This window comes from Pristis pectinata, unplaced genomic scaffold (assembly GCF_009764475.1).
Source record: "Pristis pectinata isolate sPriPec2 unplaced genomic scaffold, sPriPec2.1.pri scaffold_182_arrow_ctg1, whole genome shotgun sequence".
Lineage (NCBI taxonomy): Eukaryota > Metazoa > Chordata > Chondrichthyes > Rhinopristiformes > Pristidae > Pristis > Pristis pectinata.
In genome coordinates, this window is record NW_026262514.1 from 21,233 (window position 1) to 35,000 (window position 13,768).

Here is a 13,768-nt window from a genome sequence, read left to right on the forward strand (position 1 = left end):
CAGAACTGGACACAGTGCTCCGAGTGTGGTCTAACCAGAGTTTTGTAGAGCTGCATCATTACCTCGCGGCTCTTAAACTCGATCCCACCACTTATGAAAGCTGACACCCCATAAGCTTTCTTAACTACCCTATCCGCCTGCAAGGCAACTTTCAGGGATCTGTGGATATGGACCCCCAGATCCCTCTGCTCCTCCACACTGCCCAGAATCCTGCCATTAACTTTGTACTCGGCCTTGGAGTGTGTCCTTCCAAAAAGTCTACCACCTTGCACTGCTCCAGATTGATCTGCCACTTCTCAGCCCAGCTCTGCATCCTATCAATAACCCTCTGTAATCTCCGACAATTCTCCACACTATCCTCTTATCATCTTGCACACCTCTCACCCTCCTTCTCTCCAAAGAGAAAAGCCCCAGCTCGCTCAACCTATCCTCGTAAGACATGCTCTCCAATCCAGGCAGCATCCTGGTAAATCTCCTCTGCACCCTAAAGCTGCCACATCCTTCCTATAATGAGGCGACCAGAACTGAACACAAGTGGTCCAACCAGAGCTGCAACATCACCTCGCGGCCCTTGGACTCAATCCTCCGACAAATGAAGACCAGCACACCACACGCCTTCTGAACCTCCCAAGATGTATGCGCCCTAGATAACCACCCTTCTCGTACACAGGTCGTCATTAGTGACGGGTGAAGTGGTTGGTGGCTGACGACGTGCCTTTATTTAAGTAGGAAGACGGAGACTATAGACCAGAAAGTCGAACATCTGTGGTAGGCAAGTTACAGGAGGAAATTCTGTGGGAGAAGATATACGTACATTTGGAAAGACAGGGGTTGGTTGGGGAGAGTCAACACGGCTCTGTGCATGGGATCACGTCTCACAAATTTGACTTTTTCCTTTGAAGTAACCAAGAAGGTCGATGAGGGCAGGGCGGTCGACGTGGTCTATGTGGACTTCAGTGAGGCCTTGGATAAGGCTGCTTTGGAAAATTAGATCGCACGGGATTCAAGGAGAGACGGCTCTCTGGACACACAATCGGCTCGTCGGTAGGAAGCAGAGGCTGAGGGTGGAAGGTTGTCTCTCGGGCTGGGGTCCCCGTGACCAGCGGTGTTCCCCAGGGCTCGGTGCTGGGCGCACTGCTGTTTGTCATCTAGATCGAGGATTTGACCGAGAACGTAAAATGCATGGTTGGTGAGTCTGCACAATAGGTGGTGTCGTGGACGGTGAAGGTGGTCGTCAGGCTTCGCAGGGGGATCTCGATCAGCTGGGGAAGTGGGCCGAGGTGCGGCAGATGCAGTTTAATTTGGATAAGTGCGATGGGTTGGATTTTGGGAAGGCAAATCCAGGACAGGACGTTCACAGTGAACAGCAGGGCCCCCAGGGGAGTGTTGTAGAACAGGGGGACCTTGGGGTGCAGGTACATAGACTGGTAAATGACAGAGGAGTGTTGTAGAACAGGGGGACCTCGGGGTACAGGTACATAGACTGGTAAATGACAGGGGAGTGTTGTAGAACAGGGGGACCTTGGGGTACAGGTACACGGTTCCCTCAAAGTGGGGTCACAGGTAGACAGGGAAGGTGAAGAAGGCGTTCGGCACACTGGCCTTCATTGGTCAGGGCACCGAGTACAGGAGTCGGGAGGTGACGTCGCAGTTGTACAGGACGTCGGTGAGGCCGCACTTGGAGAACCGCGTTCGGTTCTGGTCGCCCTGCTGTGGGAAAGATGCCGTCGAGCTGGGAAAGAGGAGCAGAGGGAGATTCCCGAGGATGTTGCCGGGACTTGAGGGACTGAGTTACGAAGAGAGGTTGGACAGGTTGGGACTTTATTCCTTGGAGCATGGGGGGGGGGGGGGGGGGGGGGGGGTGACCTTATAGAGGTGTATAAAACCATGAGGGGCATCGATAGGGTGAATGCACAGTCTCCCCCCCCTCCCCCCCCCCCCAGGGTTGGGGAATCAAGAACTAGAGGGCACAGGTTTAAGGTGAGAGAAATGTCCAGTATGAGACCCTCTCTGCTCTATCTGTGCCTCTCATGATCTTATAAAACTTTCCCCTCAGCCTCTGCCACTCCAGATATAACAACCCAAGTCTGTCCAACCTCTCCTTATACCTAACGCACTCCAATCCAGGGTTCTGCACCCTCTCTAGAGGCGCCCACACCCTTCCTGTGACGGGGCGACCAGAACTGTGCAAAGCTCTCCAAAAGTGCCACCGCCCTAATTCTAGCTCAGCAACGGAATGCAACAGATCACCTCTCGCCCCACCGTGGACCTGTCTCTGACTGAGTCTCATTTCCAATACTGTGCGCAGTTTTGGGCCCCTCATCTCAGGAAGGATGTGCTGATGTTGGAGAGGGTTCAGAGGAGATTTACGAGGATGATTCCCGGAATGAAAGGGCTGACGTACGAGGAGCGATTGTCGGCTCTTGGGCTGTACTCACTGGAGTACAGAAGAATGAGAGGGGATCTCAGAGAAACATTTCGAATGTTGAAAGGACTGGACAGAGTAGATGTGGCCAAGCTGTTTCCCTTGGTGGGTGAGTCCAGGACTAGAGAGCACAGTCTGAGAATTAGAGGGTACCCGTTTAGAACAGAGATACGGCGAAATTTCTTTACCCAGAGAGTTTGTGAATTTATGGAATTTGTTGCCACGTATGGCTGTGGCGACCCGATCATTGGGGGTGTTTAAGGAGGAAATGATAGGTATCTAATTAGTCAGGGTATCAAGGGATATGGGGACAAGGCCAAAAATTGGGGCTGGATGGGAGAATAGTTTAGTTTAGCTCATGGAGCAGACTCAATGGGCCGAATGGCCTCCTTCTGCTCCTTCGTCTTGTGAGTCTTCTACTTTCTTGCACGGATGTCTTCCTTTTGCACAGTTCTTTGTCCATTTCTCTTCACTGACATAGAAACAGAGAAAACCTACAGCACAATTCAGGCCCTTCGGCCCACAAAGCTGTGCCGAACATGTCCCTACTGTAGAAATGTTTAGGCTCACCCATAGCTCTCTATTTTACTCAGCTCCATGTACCAATCCAACAGTCTCTTCAAAGACCCTATCGTATCTGCCTCCACCACCGTTGCCGGCAGCCCGTTCCCCGCACTCACCACTCTCTGAGTAAAAAACTTACCCCTGACATCTCCTCTGTACCTGCTCCCCAGCACCTTAAACTTGTGTCCTCCTGTGGCCACCATTTCAGCCCTCTGACTATCCACCCGATCAATGCCTCTCATCATCTCATACACCTCCGTCAGGTCCCCCCTCATCCTCCGTCGCTCCAAGGAGAAAAGGCCGAGTTCCCTCAACCTGCTTTCATAAGGCATGCTCCCCAATCCAGGCAGCATCCTTGTAAATCTCCTCTGCACCCTCTCTATGGCTTCCACATCTTTCCTGTAGTGAGGCGACCAGAACTGAGCACAATACTCCAAGTGGGGTCTGACCAGGGACCTATATAGCTGCAACAATACCTCCCGGCTCCTAAATTCAATTCCACGATTGATGAAGGACAATACACCATATGCCTCCTTAACCACAGAGTCAACCTGCACAGCCGCTTTGAGCGTCCTATGGACTCGGTCCCCAAGATCCCTCTGATCCTCCACACTGCCGAGAGTCCTACCATTAATACTATATTCTGCCATCATATTTGATCTACCAAAATGAACCACTTCACACTTATCTGGGTTGAACTGCATCTGCCACTTCTCAGCCCAACTCTGCATCCTATATGTGTCCCTCTGTAACCTCTGACAGCCCTCCGAACTATCCACAACACGCCCAACCTTTGTGTCATCAGCAAACTTACTAACCCACCCCTGCACTTCCTCATCCAGGTCGTTCATAAAAATCACAAAGGGTAAGGGTCCCAGTACAGATCCCTGAGGTACACGACTGGTCACCGACCTCCACTCAGAACACGACCCTTCAACAACCACTCTTTGCCTTCTGTGGACTTGTCTAATTTATGTGTCATTTATACTCTGTGTGTTGTGTGGACCTGCATGCCTGTGATGCTGCTGCAAGCAAGTTTTTCACTGCACCTCTACCTCCCCGTACTTGTGCACGTGACAATAAACTCGACTCGATCTGTCCAAAGCTGCAACATGACTTCCCAACTTTTATACCCGATCGATGAAGGCACACGATACTCCAGGTGCTTGAACAAAGACAGCTCTGCCCCGGGACTGCAAGGAACCGCGCAGACAGGGTTTGGCACATCACGGAAACCAGCCTCCCCTCCGCGGACTCTCTCGACACTTCCCGCTGCCTCGGGAAAGCAGCCGGCATAATCACAGACACCCCCACCACCCCAAACCCCGGGACGTTCTCTCTTCTCCCCCCTTCCATCGGGGCAGAACATACAAAAGCCCAAGAGCACGTACCCCCAGGCTCAAGGACAGCTTCTACCCCGCTGTTATAAGACTACTGGACACCATAACATGGACTCCTGACCTCATGATCTCCCTCGTCGTGGCCCTTGCACCTTATTGTCTGCCTGCACTGCACTTTCTCTGTGACTGGGACACTTTACTCTGCGTTCTGTGATTGCTTTTCCCCTGTACAACCTCAATGGGCTGTTGTAATGAATCGATCTGTACAAATGGCTTGCAAAACAAAGTTTTTCACTGGACCTCGATACATGCGACAGTAATAAACCAATTTCCAATGATAATTCACCTCTCTCTCCCCACTTCTCCTTGCCACTCTTGCTCCCTTCTCTCTACCTCCCCCCTCCCTCCCTCCCCCTCCTCTCTCCCGTGACAGTGATAAGCCAGTTTCCGATTATAAAGCCGAAATGCGACTCCCCCCTCCCCCCGAGCCTTGCACTCGACGCCCCGACCGATGAAGGCAAGGGCGCTGTGTGCCTTCTTCACCGCCCTGTCTACATGCATAGCTGCATTTAGGGAGCTGTGGGCTTGGACCCCGAGATCCCTTCGTATGTCGATGCTCCCGAGTGCCAGACCATTTACTGTATACGGTTTTAAGAGGGGTGTGGATTCGGTCCGAAAGTGATTGTTGATTATGGGCACACGCTCCACGGCAACCCCGGTGGGATTCGAACTGAGAACCCCAGGTTCCCAGTATATAGATTACAACTAAGAGCCCTACCTTCTTGGAGCTCGCGAGCTTCCCGATGGTAAGGCAGATGTCCCGAGCCAGCTGATAGTCCTGGGCTGCACGTGACCCCAAACCAACAGTAAAAAGGGTCTCCAGGTTACTGCCCACAATTTCTGGTTCACCTCTGGAGAGAGAGAGAGACCATGGGTCAGACACAGGGTGAAGCTCCCTCCGCACCGTCCCGTCACACACTCCCGGGGTCAGACACAGGGTGAGGCTCCCCCCGCACCGTCCCGTCATACACTCCCAGGGTCGGACACAGGGTGAGGCTCCCCCCGCACCGTCCCGTCACACACTCCCGGGGTCAGACACAGGGTGAAGCTCCCCCCGCACTGTCCCGTCACACACTCCCGGGGTCAGACACAGGGTGAGGCTCCCTCCGCACCTTCCCGTCACACACTCCCGGGGTCAGACACAGGGTGAAGCTCCCACTACTCACTGAGCCGCCATGCCCAGCAGGACCACAGCTGCCCTCTTCTCCTCTGCCGTACACATCACTTTCCCGGTGAACCGTTCCCACAACAGCTGGATAACTGCTGGCTCCACTTCCTGGTTATGCACAAACTCGCTGACCTGGTGAGGAAGAGAGGGCGAGGGAGGGAGGGGGGGAGAGAGAGGGAGGGAGGGGGGAGAGAGAGGGAAGGAGGGGGGAGAGAGAGGGAGGGGGGAGAGAGGGAGGGAGGGGGAGAGAGGGGGAGGGAGGGGGAGAGAGAGGGAGGGAGGGGGAGAGAGAGGGGGGGAGGGTGGGGAGTGGGGGAGAGAGAGGGAGGGAGGGGGAGAGAGAGGGGAGGAGGGGGGGGAGAGGGGGGAGAGAGAGGGATGGGGAGAGAGAGGGGGAGAGGGGGGGGGAGAGAGGGGGGGAGAGAGAGGGGGGGAGAGAGGGGGGGGAGAGAGGGGGGAGAGAGAGGGGGGGAGAGAGAGGGGGGGAGAGAGAGGGGGGGAGAGAGGGGGGGAGAGAGGGAGGAGGGGAGAGAGAGGGGGGGAGAGGGGGGGAGAGAGGGGGGGAGAGAGGGGGGAGAGAGGGGGGAGAGAGGGGGGGAGAGAGGGGGGGAGAGAGGGGGGGAGAGAGGGGGGGAGAGAGGGGGGGAGAGAGGGGGGGAGAGAGGGGGGGAGAGAGGGGGGAGAGAGGGGGAGAGGGGGGAGAGGGGGGGAGAGGGGGGGGAGAGAGGGGGGGGAGAGAGGGGGGGAGAGAGGGGGGGAGAGAGGGGGGGGAGAGAGGGGGGGGAGAGAGGGGGGGGAGAGAGGGGGGGAGAGAGGGGGGGGAGAGAGGGGGGGGAGAGAGGGGGGGGAGAGAGGGGGGGAGAGAGGGGGGGGAGAGAGGGGGGGGAGAGAGGGGGGGGAGAGAGGGGGGGGAGAGAGGGGGGGGAGAGAGGGGGGGGAGAGAGGGGGGGGGAGAGGGGGGGGGGAGAGGGGGGGGGAGAGGGGGGGGAGAGAGGGGGGGGAGAGAGGGGGGGGAGAGAGGGGGGGGAGAGGGGGGGGAGAGGGGGGAGGGGGGGGAGAGGGGGGGAGAGGGGGGAGAGGGGGGGAGAGGGGGGAGAGGGGGGGAGAGGGGGGAGAGAGGGGGGAGAGAGGGGAGAGGGGGGGAGAGGGGGAGAGGGGGGGAGAGGGGGGAGAGAGGGGAGAGAGAGGGGAGAGAGACGGGGGAGAGAGATGGGGGGAGAGAGAGGGGGAGAGAGACGGGGGAGAGAGGGGGTAGAGAGAGGGGGGAGAGAGAGGGGGGAGAGGGGGGGGAGAGGGGGGGGAGAGAGGGGGGAGAGGGGAGAGAGAGGGGAGAGAGGGGGGAGAGAGAGGGGAGAGAGAGGGGAGGAGGGGGAGGGAGGGAGCAGGGGAGGGGGAGAGAGAGAGGGAAGGAGGGAGAGAGGGAGGGGGACAGAGGGGGAGGTGAAGGGGAGGCAGAGGGAGGGGGGAAGAGGGAGAGAGCAGAGGGGGCAGGGGGGAGAGAGAGAAGGAGAGGGCCAGAGAGAGGGAGGGGGAGGGGGGAGAGAGGGAGGGGGGGAGAGATTTGGTTAAGTCGACGAGTTGATTGTCCTGTGCTCAAGTACAGTGAGCTACAGGTACAAATGAAAAACTTACTTGCAGCAGCACGTAGGCACAGACACCACGCAGAAGATAAAGCATAGACCGGGAAGGTAAAGACCAGTGCAAAACGAAAGCACAATCCAAGGCAGGCCCACGGCAGTGCAAGGGAGGTGTCCGTGGTGGCCCATTGCTGAGGCAGTGATCAGGGATGTGCCGGTCAGTTCAGGAACTGAATGGTTGAAAGGAGGTCACTGTTCCTGAACTTCAGTCTTCTGTACCTCCTGCCCGACAGGAGCTGTGAGAAGACGGCACGGCACAGATGGCGGGGGGAGGATCTTTGACGACGGATGTTGCCTTCTCGAGGCAGCCTCTCCTGGAGATACTCCCGATGGTGGGGAAGGGGGGGAGCGGGAGGGAGGTGCCCACGGCGTATCGGGCTGGGTCCACCACTCACTGCGGAGAGGAGGCAGGCAAGGAGGAGGGGCGGGAGGGAGAGGTGGTGTTGTGGCGAAAGGTTCTTTGGGGTCTCAAAGGTAGAGGACTCTGGACACAGTCTTTGGATTTAAAAAAAAATGGATTTATTTACAAGACAAACACAGGAACAGAATGAATGGGAACGGATGCACACACACTCATGGGTGATCGTGAAACGTGAGGGGAGTCGCAACGGGGGTGAAGTGCGCGCGCACACACACACACACACACACACACACACACACACACACACACACACACACACACACACACAGAGCAAACTAGTTACAAACGATCAGGGAAGACGCAATATGGTGCCTGAACCCCGACTCTGTGCAAGCATCGGGTCTACGCTGCCGGGAATCTATTTAGGACTCTCCTAAACTCCTGCGGAAGTGCACACTCTTACCAGTGGTCCCTTGGTGTGCCTTGACTCCGGCAGCAATCAAGAAGAGAGAGATAGAGAGAGAGCCACGGACTTGTGGCATTCTTTATAATGCTGGAGAGCTGGGTGGAGCCAGCCCAGGTAATTCAACAGGTCCAGTAGGTCAGGGCCAGGTGCAGAAGGTATGCACAGGGACCAATCATCAAGTGCGTGCTAATGAATGGGAGGGTTGACAGTGGTGTCGCTTTCGACCAGTACTCGACGGTGTCACATGACAACCATGACCTTTCGCACCACAGGAGGGAGGCGAGGTGAGGAAGGGAGGGAGGGGAAGCTGCAGAGACGGTAGTACAGTGGGGCTGGGACGGACCAGGCGCAATGGCGGATGGTGCGGAGACACTCACCAACTCCTCCAGACACTTGATGCGTTCCACGGTGGAGTCGAAGACAAGAGCCGTCAGCTGCTGGACCAGGGTCTGTGGTTTTGGGCTGAATGGGGGGAGGGAACAAGTTCAAACGTCAGAGAATCGGCCTCGGGTTCCCGCTCCCTGTCTCACTGGGTTAGGGAGGAAGGGCAGTGAATCAGCCCCGGGTTCCCGCTCCACGACCCCTGGGTTAGGGAGGGAGGGGGGTGAATGAGCCCCAGGTTCCTACTCCTTGTCCCACTGACCCCTGGGTTAGGGAGGGAGAGGGGGGGTGAATCAGTCCTGGATTCCTGCTCCCTGTCCCACTGACCCCTGGGTTGGTGGGGGGGGGGGGGGGGGTGAATTGGCCCCAGGTTCCCGCTCCCCAATCCCTGGGTTAGGGAGGGAAGGGGGGGTGAATCAGCCCCAGGTTCCCGTTCCCCGATCCCTGGGTTAGGGAGAGAGGGAGGGGGGTGAATCAGCCCCGGGTTCCCGCTCCCCGATCCCTGGGTTAGGGAGGGAGGGGGGTGAATCAGCCCCGGGTTCCCGCTCCCCGACCCCCTGGGTTAGGGAGGGAAGTTGGGTGAATCAGCCCCGGGTTCCCGCTCCCCGATCCCTGGGTGAGGGAGGGAGGAGGGTGAATCAGCCCCGGGTTCCTACTCCCTGACCCCCTGGGTTAGGGAGGGGGGCGGGGGTTGAATCGGCCCAGGGTTCTGCTTACCTCTTGCCACCGGGGTTGAGGTAGAGGCGTCTGTAGGCATTCACCACTGCCTCCTTGACTCCGGCCTCCTTTGACCACACCAGGGGGAGCATCTGCCTCATCCCCACTGTCGATCCTGGCACCTCGAACTCCGAGATCGTCACGAAGAAGTGGATGGCGTCCTGAACCACTGGGGCCGGGAATGAGAGATAGGTTTAGACACCCCAGTTATTGGAGGGGGTGGTGGTTTCTGACTATCTACCCCATCAGTGTTCCTCGCCATCCAATACACATTCATAGCAGTCCCACGGCATGGAGACAGGCCACTCAGCCCAACTGGTCCCTGCTGGCCTAGATCCCCTCCATCCCAGCCGGTCCCATCTCCCCACGTTTGGCCCCTGTCCCTCTGAACCTTTCCCATCCGCGGACCTGTCCCGAGTGTTGTTAATGTACCTGCCTCACCCACACCTTCTGGCAGCTTGTTCCATCTCCCCATCTCCCTCTGCATGGGGGAGACACCCCTTTAAATCTACCCCCTCCCCCCTGACCTCAAATCCATGCCCTCTAGTTTTAGACTCCCCGACCCCGGGGAGAGAGAGACGGTGACCGTCCACCTAATCGACGTCCTCTCGTGGTTTTACAAACCTCCAGGAGAATCCCCTCCTCCGCCCCGGGGAGAACAGCTTCCCAGTCCCAGCGACGTCCCCGGGAATCTTTCCTGCCCCCCCTCCCTGGCTGAATCCCTCCCCCCATTCCTACAGCTGGGGGGGGGGGGGGAGGCCACCAGAACCGCACGCAACACTCCCAGTGCGGTCTCGCCGACGTCTAGTACAGCTGTAACGGGACATCCCGACTCCTGTACTCAGTGTGCACCCCACCCCATCCGACGCAGGCCAGTGTGCCGCACGTCCTCTTCACCAACCCCTCCCCGTCTCCCTGCGTCCTTGCTTTCAGGGGAACAGTGGACTTGGACCCTGAGGTGTCTCAGCTCAATGTTCTCAAGTGACCTACCAATTACTGAATGCGTCCTGCCCCAAATTTGACATCCCGAAACGCATATGCTGAACCTGTTGGGATTAAATTCCATGCCAATGCTCTATAACCAAATTCCCATCTGATTTATGTCCCACTGTAGTTTAAAGGCAACCTTCCTCGCTTTCCGCAACACCACCGACTTTCCTATCATCTGCAAACCTACTGATTAAACATTCACACAGTTTATATATAGAATAACAGGACCCCGGGAGTGGGTTACAGGCTGGGATCTGATCCAGGGGTTCGGGGGGTTTATATATAGAATAACAGGACCCCGGGAGTGGGTTACAGGCTGGGATCTGATCCAGGGGTTCGGGGGGTTTATATATTAGAATAACAGATCCCTGGGAGCGGGTTACAGGCTGGGATCTGATCCAGGGGTTCAGGGGGTTTATATATAGAATAACAGGTCCCGGGAGTGGGTTACAGGCTGGGATCTGATCCAGGGGTTCGGGGGGTTTATATATAGAATAACAGGTCCCCGGGAGTGGGTTACAGTCTGGGGTCTAATCCAGGAGTTCAGGGGGTTTACATACAGAATAACAGGTCCCCGGGAGTGGGTTACAGGCTGGGATCTGATCCAGGGATTTGGGGGGTTTATATACAGAAATAACAAGTCCCCGGGAGTGGGTTACAGGCTGGGATCTGATCCAGGGGTTCGGGGTGTTTATATATAGAATAACAGGACCCTGGGAGTGGGTTACAGGCTGGGATCTGATCCAGGGGTTCGGGGTGTTTATATATAGAATAACAGGCCCCTGGGAGTGGGTTACAGGCTGGGATCTAATCCAGGGGTTCGGTGGGGGGGTTTCAGGACCACAGACCAGACCTTTTCCCAGCCGCACCCCTCAGCTCTGCCCCAACACCCCCACGGCGCCCGACTCACCGGAGGGGTTCTTGGAACCCAGCAGCTTGCTGACGATTTCGATGGCCCCCTGGATCTTCTCGCCGAAGGTCAGCGTGTCCTGCAGGTACTGCACCAGGACCTCCTGGCGGGCCAGGGGGGAGGGTCCTTCGTTCCCCTGTGGGTCTGGGGGCTGAGATTCAGGCTGGACATCTGTGCTGGGACCTGCGGGGAGGCGGGAGCGGTGAAGTGAAGCCTCTCAGGTCACCTCCCTCTCTCAGTACCCCCTCCCCTCACTCCCTGGCTCTCGCTCCCCCCCCCTCCCCCAGCATTTCCCTCCTCCTCAGCCGCCGTCCTTTCCCCAAGTCCTCCTCCCTCTTCCCTGGGATCCCTTCCCCCTCCACCCCTCTCCCCACCGCCACCCCCCTCGCGACCGCCCTCTCTCCAACCCCCCTCCCTCTTGTTCCCACCAATTTCTCTCCACCTTCTCTACCCCCCCACTGCCCACTCCCCCACATTCCTCCCTCCCTCCCTCCCTCCTCACCTCTGACACAGGTCTCCAGCACTTGTAGTAGGTGAGCCTCCTCAGCAGGCTCCTCGTCTCCTGCGTTCTCCGGGCCAGGAGTGCGGAAGGGAGACGTGTCCGGGAACCGCTCCCCGGCCTCCCGGGCCAGGCGGATGGCTTGTCTGGGAAAGGGGCAGTTTTGTGGGGGGGGGGGGGGGGGGGGGGGGGGGAAGAGGGGGGAAGAGGGGAGAGAGGTGCAGGGGAGAGAGGTGGGGGGGGGAGAGAGGTGGGGGGGGAGAGGGAGAGAAAGGGTAGGGAAACAGAGATAAGAAGCAAGTTCTCTGTGACCCCAGAACCTGTCACTGAGGATCGAGTGGGGGTGCCCAGTTGATGGAAGGTATTGAAGCAGCCCTGTACTGATCCCTTATCCTAGGAATGCTCGATGCCCACACTGAGGATCGAACAGGTGTGCCCGGTCGATGTAAAGTATTGAGGGAACTCTGTGACCCCAGAACCCCGTCCCCTTCACCCCTTCCCCCACCCACCACAGCCATCAGATTACCAAAGATGTGCGATCATCCTCTCCGGCTGGTTCGAGGGGCACCCGCCTGACCTCCCACCCGTCGACCCCTCCCACCCCGTGTCCGCGCCCTGCTCCCGAGCGCTGCCGGGGCGACGCCCTCTCACCCCCGGCCTCTTCCGCGGTCGCCGGGCGCGGGATCTTGCTGTAGGTCCGGCCTTACAGCGGGCGCGCGGGTCTCAGATGCGCCCGCCAAGATTACAGACCCTCCCCCGCCCCAGAGGTCAGGCGGCCCCCTCAGTTCCAGTTGCCGTGAGGTCACACTCGCCTTTGTATCATCACGTGGCCTCTCCTCAACCTCCCTCCCTCTCCGCCCCCCACCACCCTCCTCAGGACATCCCACACATAGAGTTTCACATTGCGTCAGCCTGGAGATCCAAGTGCGAGGGTGTACACAGCAGAACACACTACGAATCTCTCACTCCTCCCCTCCACTCCACCTACCCTCCCCCCGCTCTCTCCCATTTCTATCCTCTTCCTGGAGCTTCTGAAACCCTCCTCAGGACCTCCCTCATCCTCACAGAGAATTTCAGAATTTCACATTGCAACACCCTGGAGATCCAAGCCGTGACGGAGGGAGCTTCACATCGTGTCTGACCCCGGGAGTGTGTGACGGGACGGTGCGGAGGGAGCCTCACCCTGTGTCTGACCCCGGGAGTGTGTGACGGGACGGTGAGGAAGGAGCCTTGCCTTGTGTTTGACTCCGGGAGTGTGTGACGGGACGGTAAGGAGGGAGCCTCACCCTGTGTCTGACGGGACGGTGCGGGGGGAGCCTCACCCTGTGTCTGACCCCGGGAGTGTGTGATGGGACAGTGTGGGTGGAGCCTCACCCTGTGTCTGAACCCGGGAGTGTGTGACAGGATGGTGAGGAAGGAGCTTTGCCTTGTGTCTGACCCCGGAAGTGTGTGACAGGACGGTGCGGAGGGTCTGACCCCGGGAGTGTGTGATGGGACGGTGCAGAGGGAGACTCACCCTGTGTCTGACCCCGGGAGTGTGTGACGGGACGGTGCGGGGGGAGCCTCACCCTGTGTCTGACCCCAGGAGTGTGTGACGGGACAGTGCGGGGGGAGCCTCACCCTGTGTCTGACCCCGGGACCGTGTGACAGGACGGTGCGGGGGGAGCCTCACCGTGTCTGACCCCGGGACCGTGTGACGGGACCTCTCCCCTCCCCGGCTCCCACTGCTCCACGCCCTCGCTCCCTCCACAGTTCCAAGTGCCCCCCACCCGCCCCTCCCTTCAGCTTACTTGTACTTGGCTGCCTTCAGCAGGGAGCCGATGCGATCGCAGAGGCTCTGGGGAGAATCATCGCGGCTCGGCCCATCTGCAGCCTCCCCCACCTCCTCCTCCTCCCCCCGCAGCACATCCCGGACGGCAGACAGCAGCTCGGGCTGCATCGCATCCCACTCCTCGGCAGGCTCCAGGGTCACTGCTGGGCGGTAGGGGGGGGGGGGTGGTGGAGGGAGAGCAGAGGGGAGGGGAGAGGGGAAGGGAGGCAGTGAGGGAGGGAAAGGGAGAGACAGAGAGAGAGCGGAAAACGAGAATATTTCCACCTTGCCTTCAAAGATCAGCACACCCCGACACACGACACATCAATTGGCCTCTCGCAGAGCCGAACTCTGTTAAACTTGGCGAAGTTCAAGGACGGAACGAGGGGCCTCGCCGTGGGAGACGGAGTGTGCAGGACAGTGCAGGCAGGGAGCGGTCA

At 58.6% G+C, this 13,768-nt stretch overlaps 1 protein-coding gene and 1 non-coding gene across 2 annotated transcripts in view; both read right to left on the reverse strand.

The window, feature by feature from the left end:
* ncapd2 (non-SMC condensin I complex, subunit D2) overlaps positions 1–13,768 on the reverse strand; it is a gene marked incomplete at its 5' end in the record, with an annotated part of 39,084 nt that overhangs the window by 15,887 nt on the left and 9,429 nt on the right. The window contains 7 exons of the mRNA XM_052009884.1: positions 5,108–5,240; positions 5,556–5,689; positions 8,399–8,483; positions 9,120–9,288; positions 11,020–11,202; positions 11,522–11,664; positions 13,309–13,492. Of these exons, the coding sequence (XP_051865844.1) occupies positions 5,108–5,240; positions 5,556–5,689; positions 8,399–8,483; positions 9,120–9,288; positions 11,020–11,202; positions 11,522–11,664; positions 13,309–13,492 (1,031 nt within the window). The remainder of the gene's footprint in view (positions 1–5,107; positions 5,241–5,555; positions 5,690–8,398; positions 8,484–9,119; positions 9,289–11,019; positions 11,203–11,521; positions 11,665–13,308; positions 13,493–13,768) is intronic.
* On the reverse strand, positions 12,031–12,349 carry LOC127567197 (small nucleolar RNA U85). Its single transcript, XR_007955849.1, has one exon. It is a non-coding gene; the product is annotated as a small nucleolar RNA U85 (small nucleolar RNA).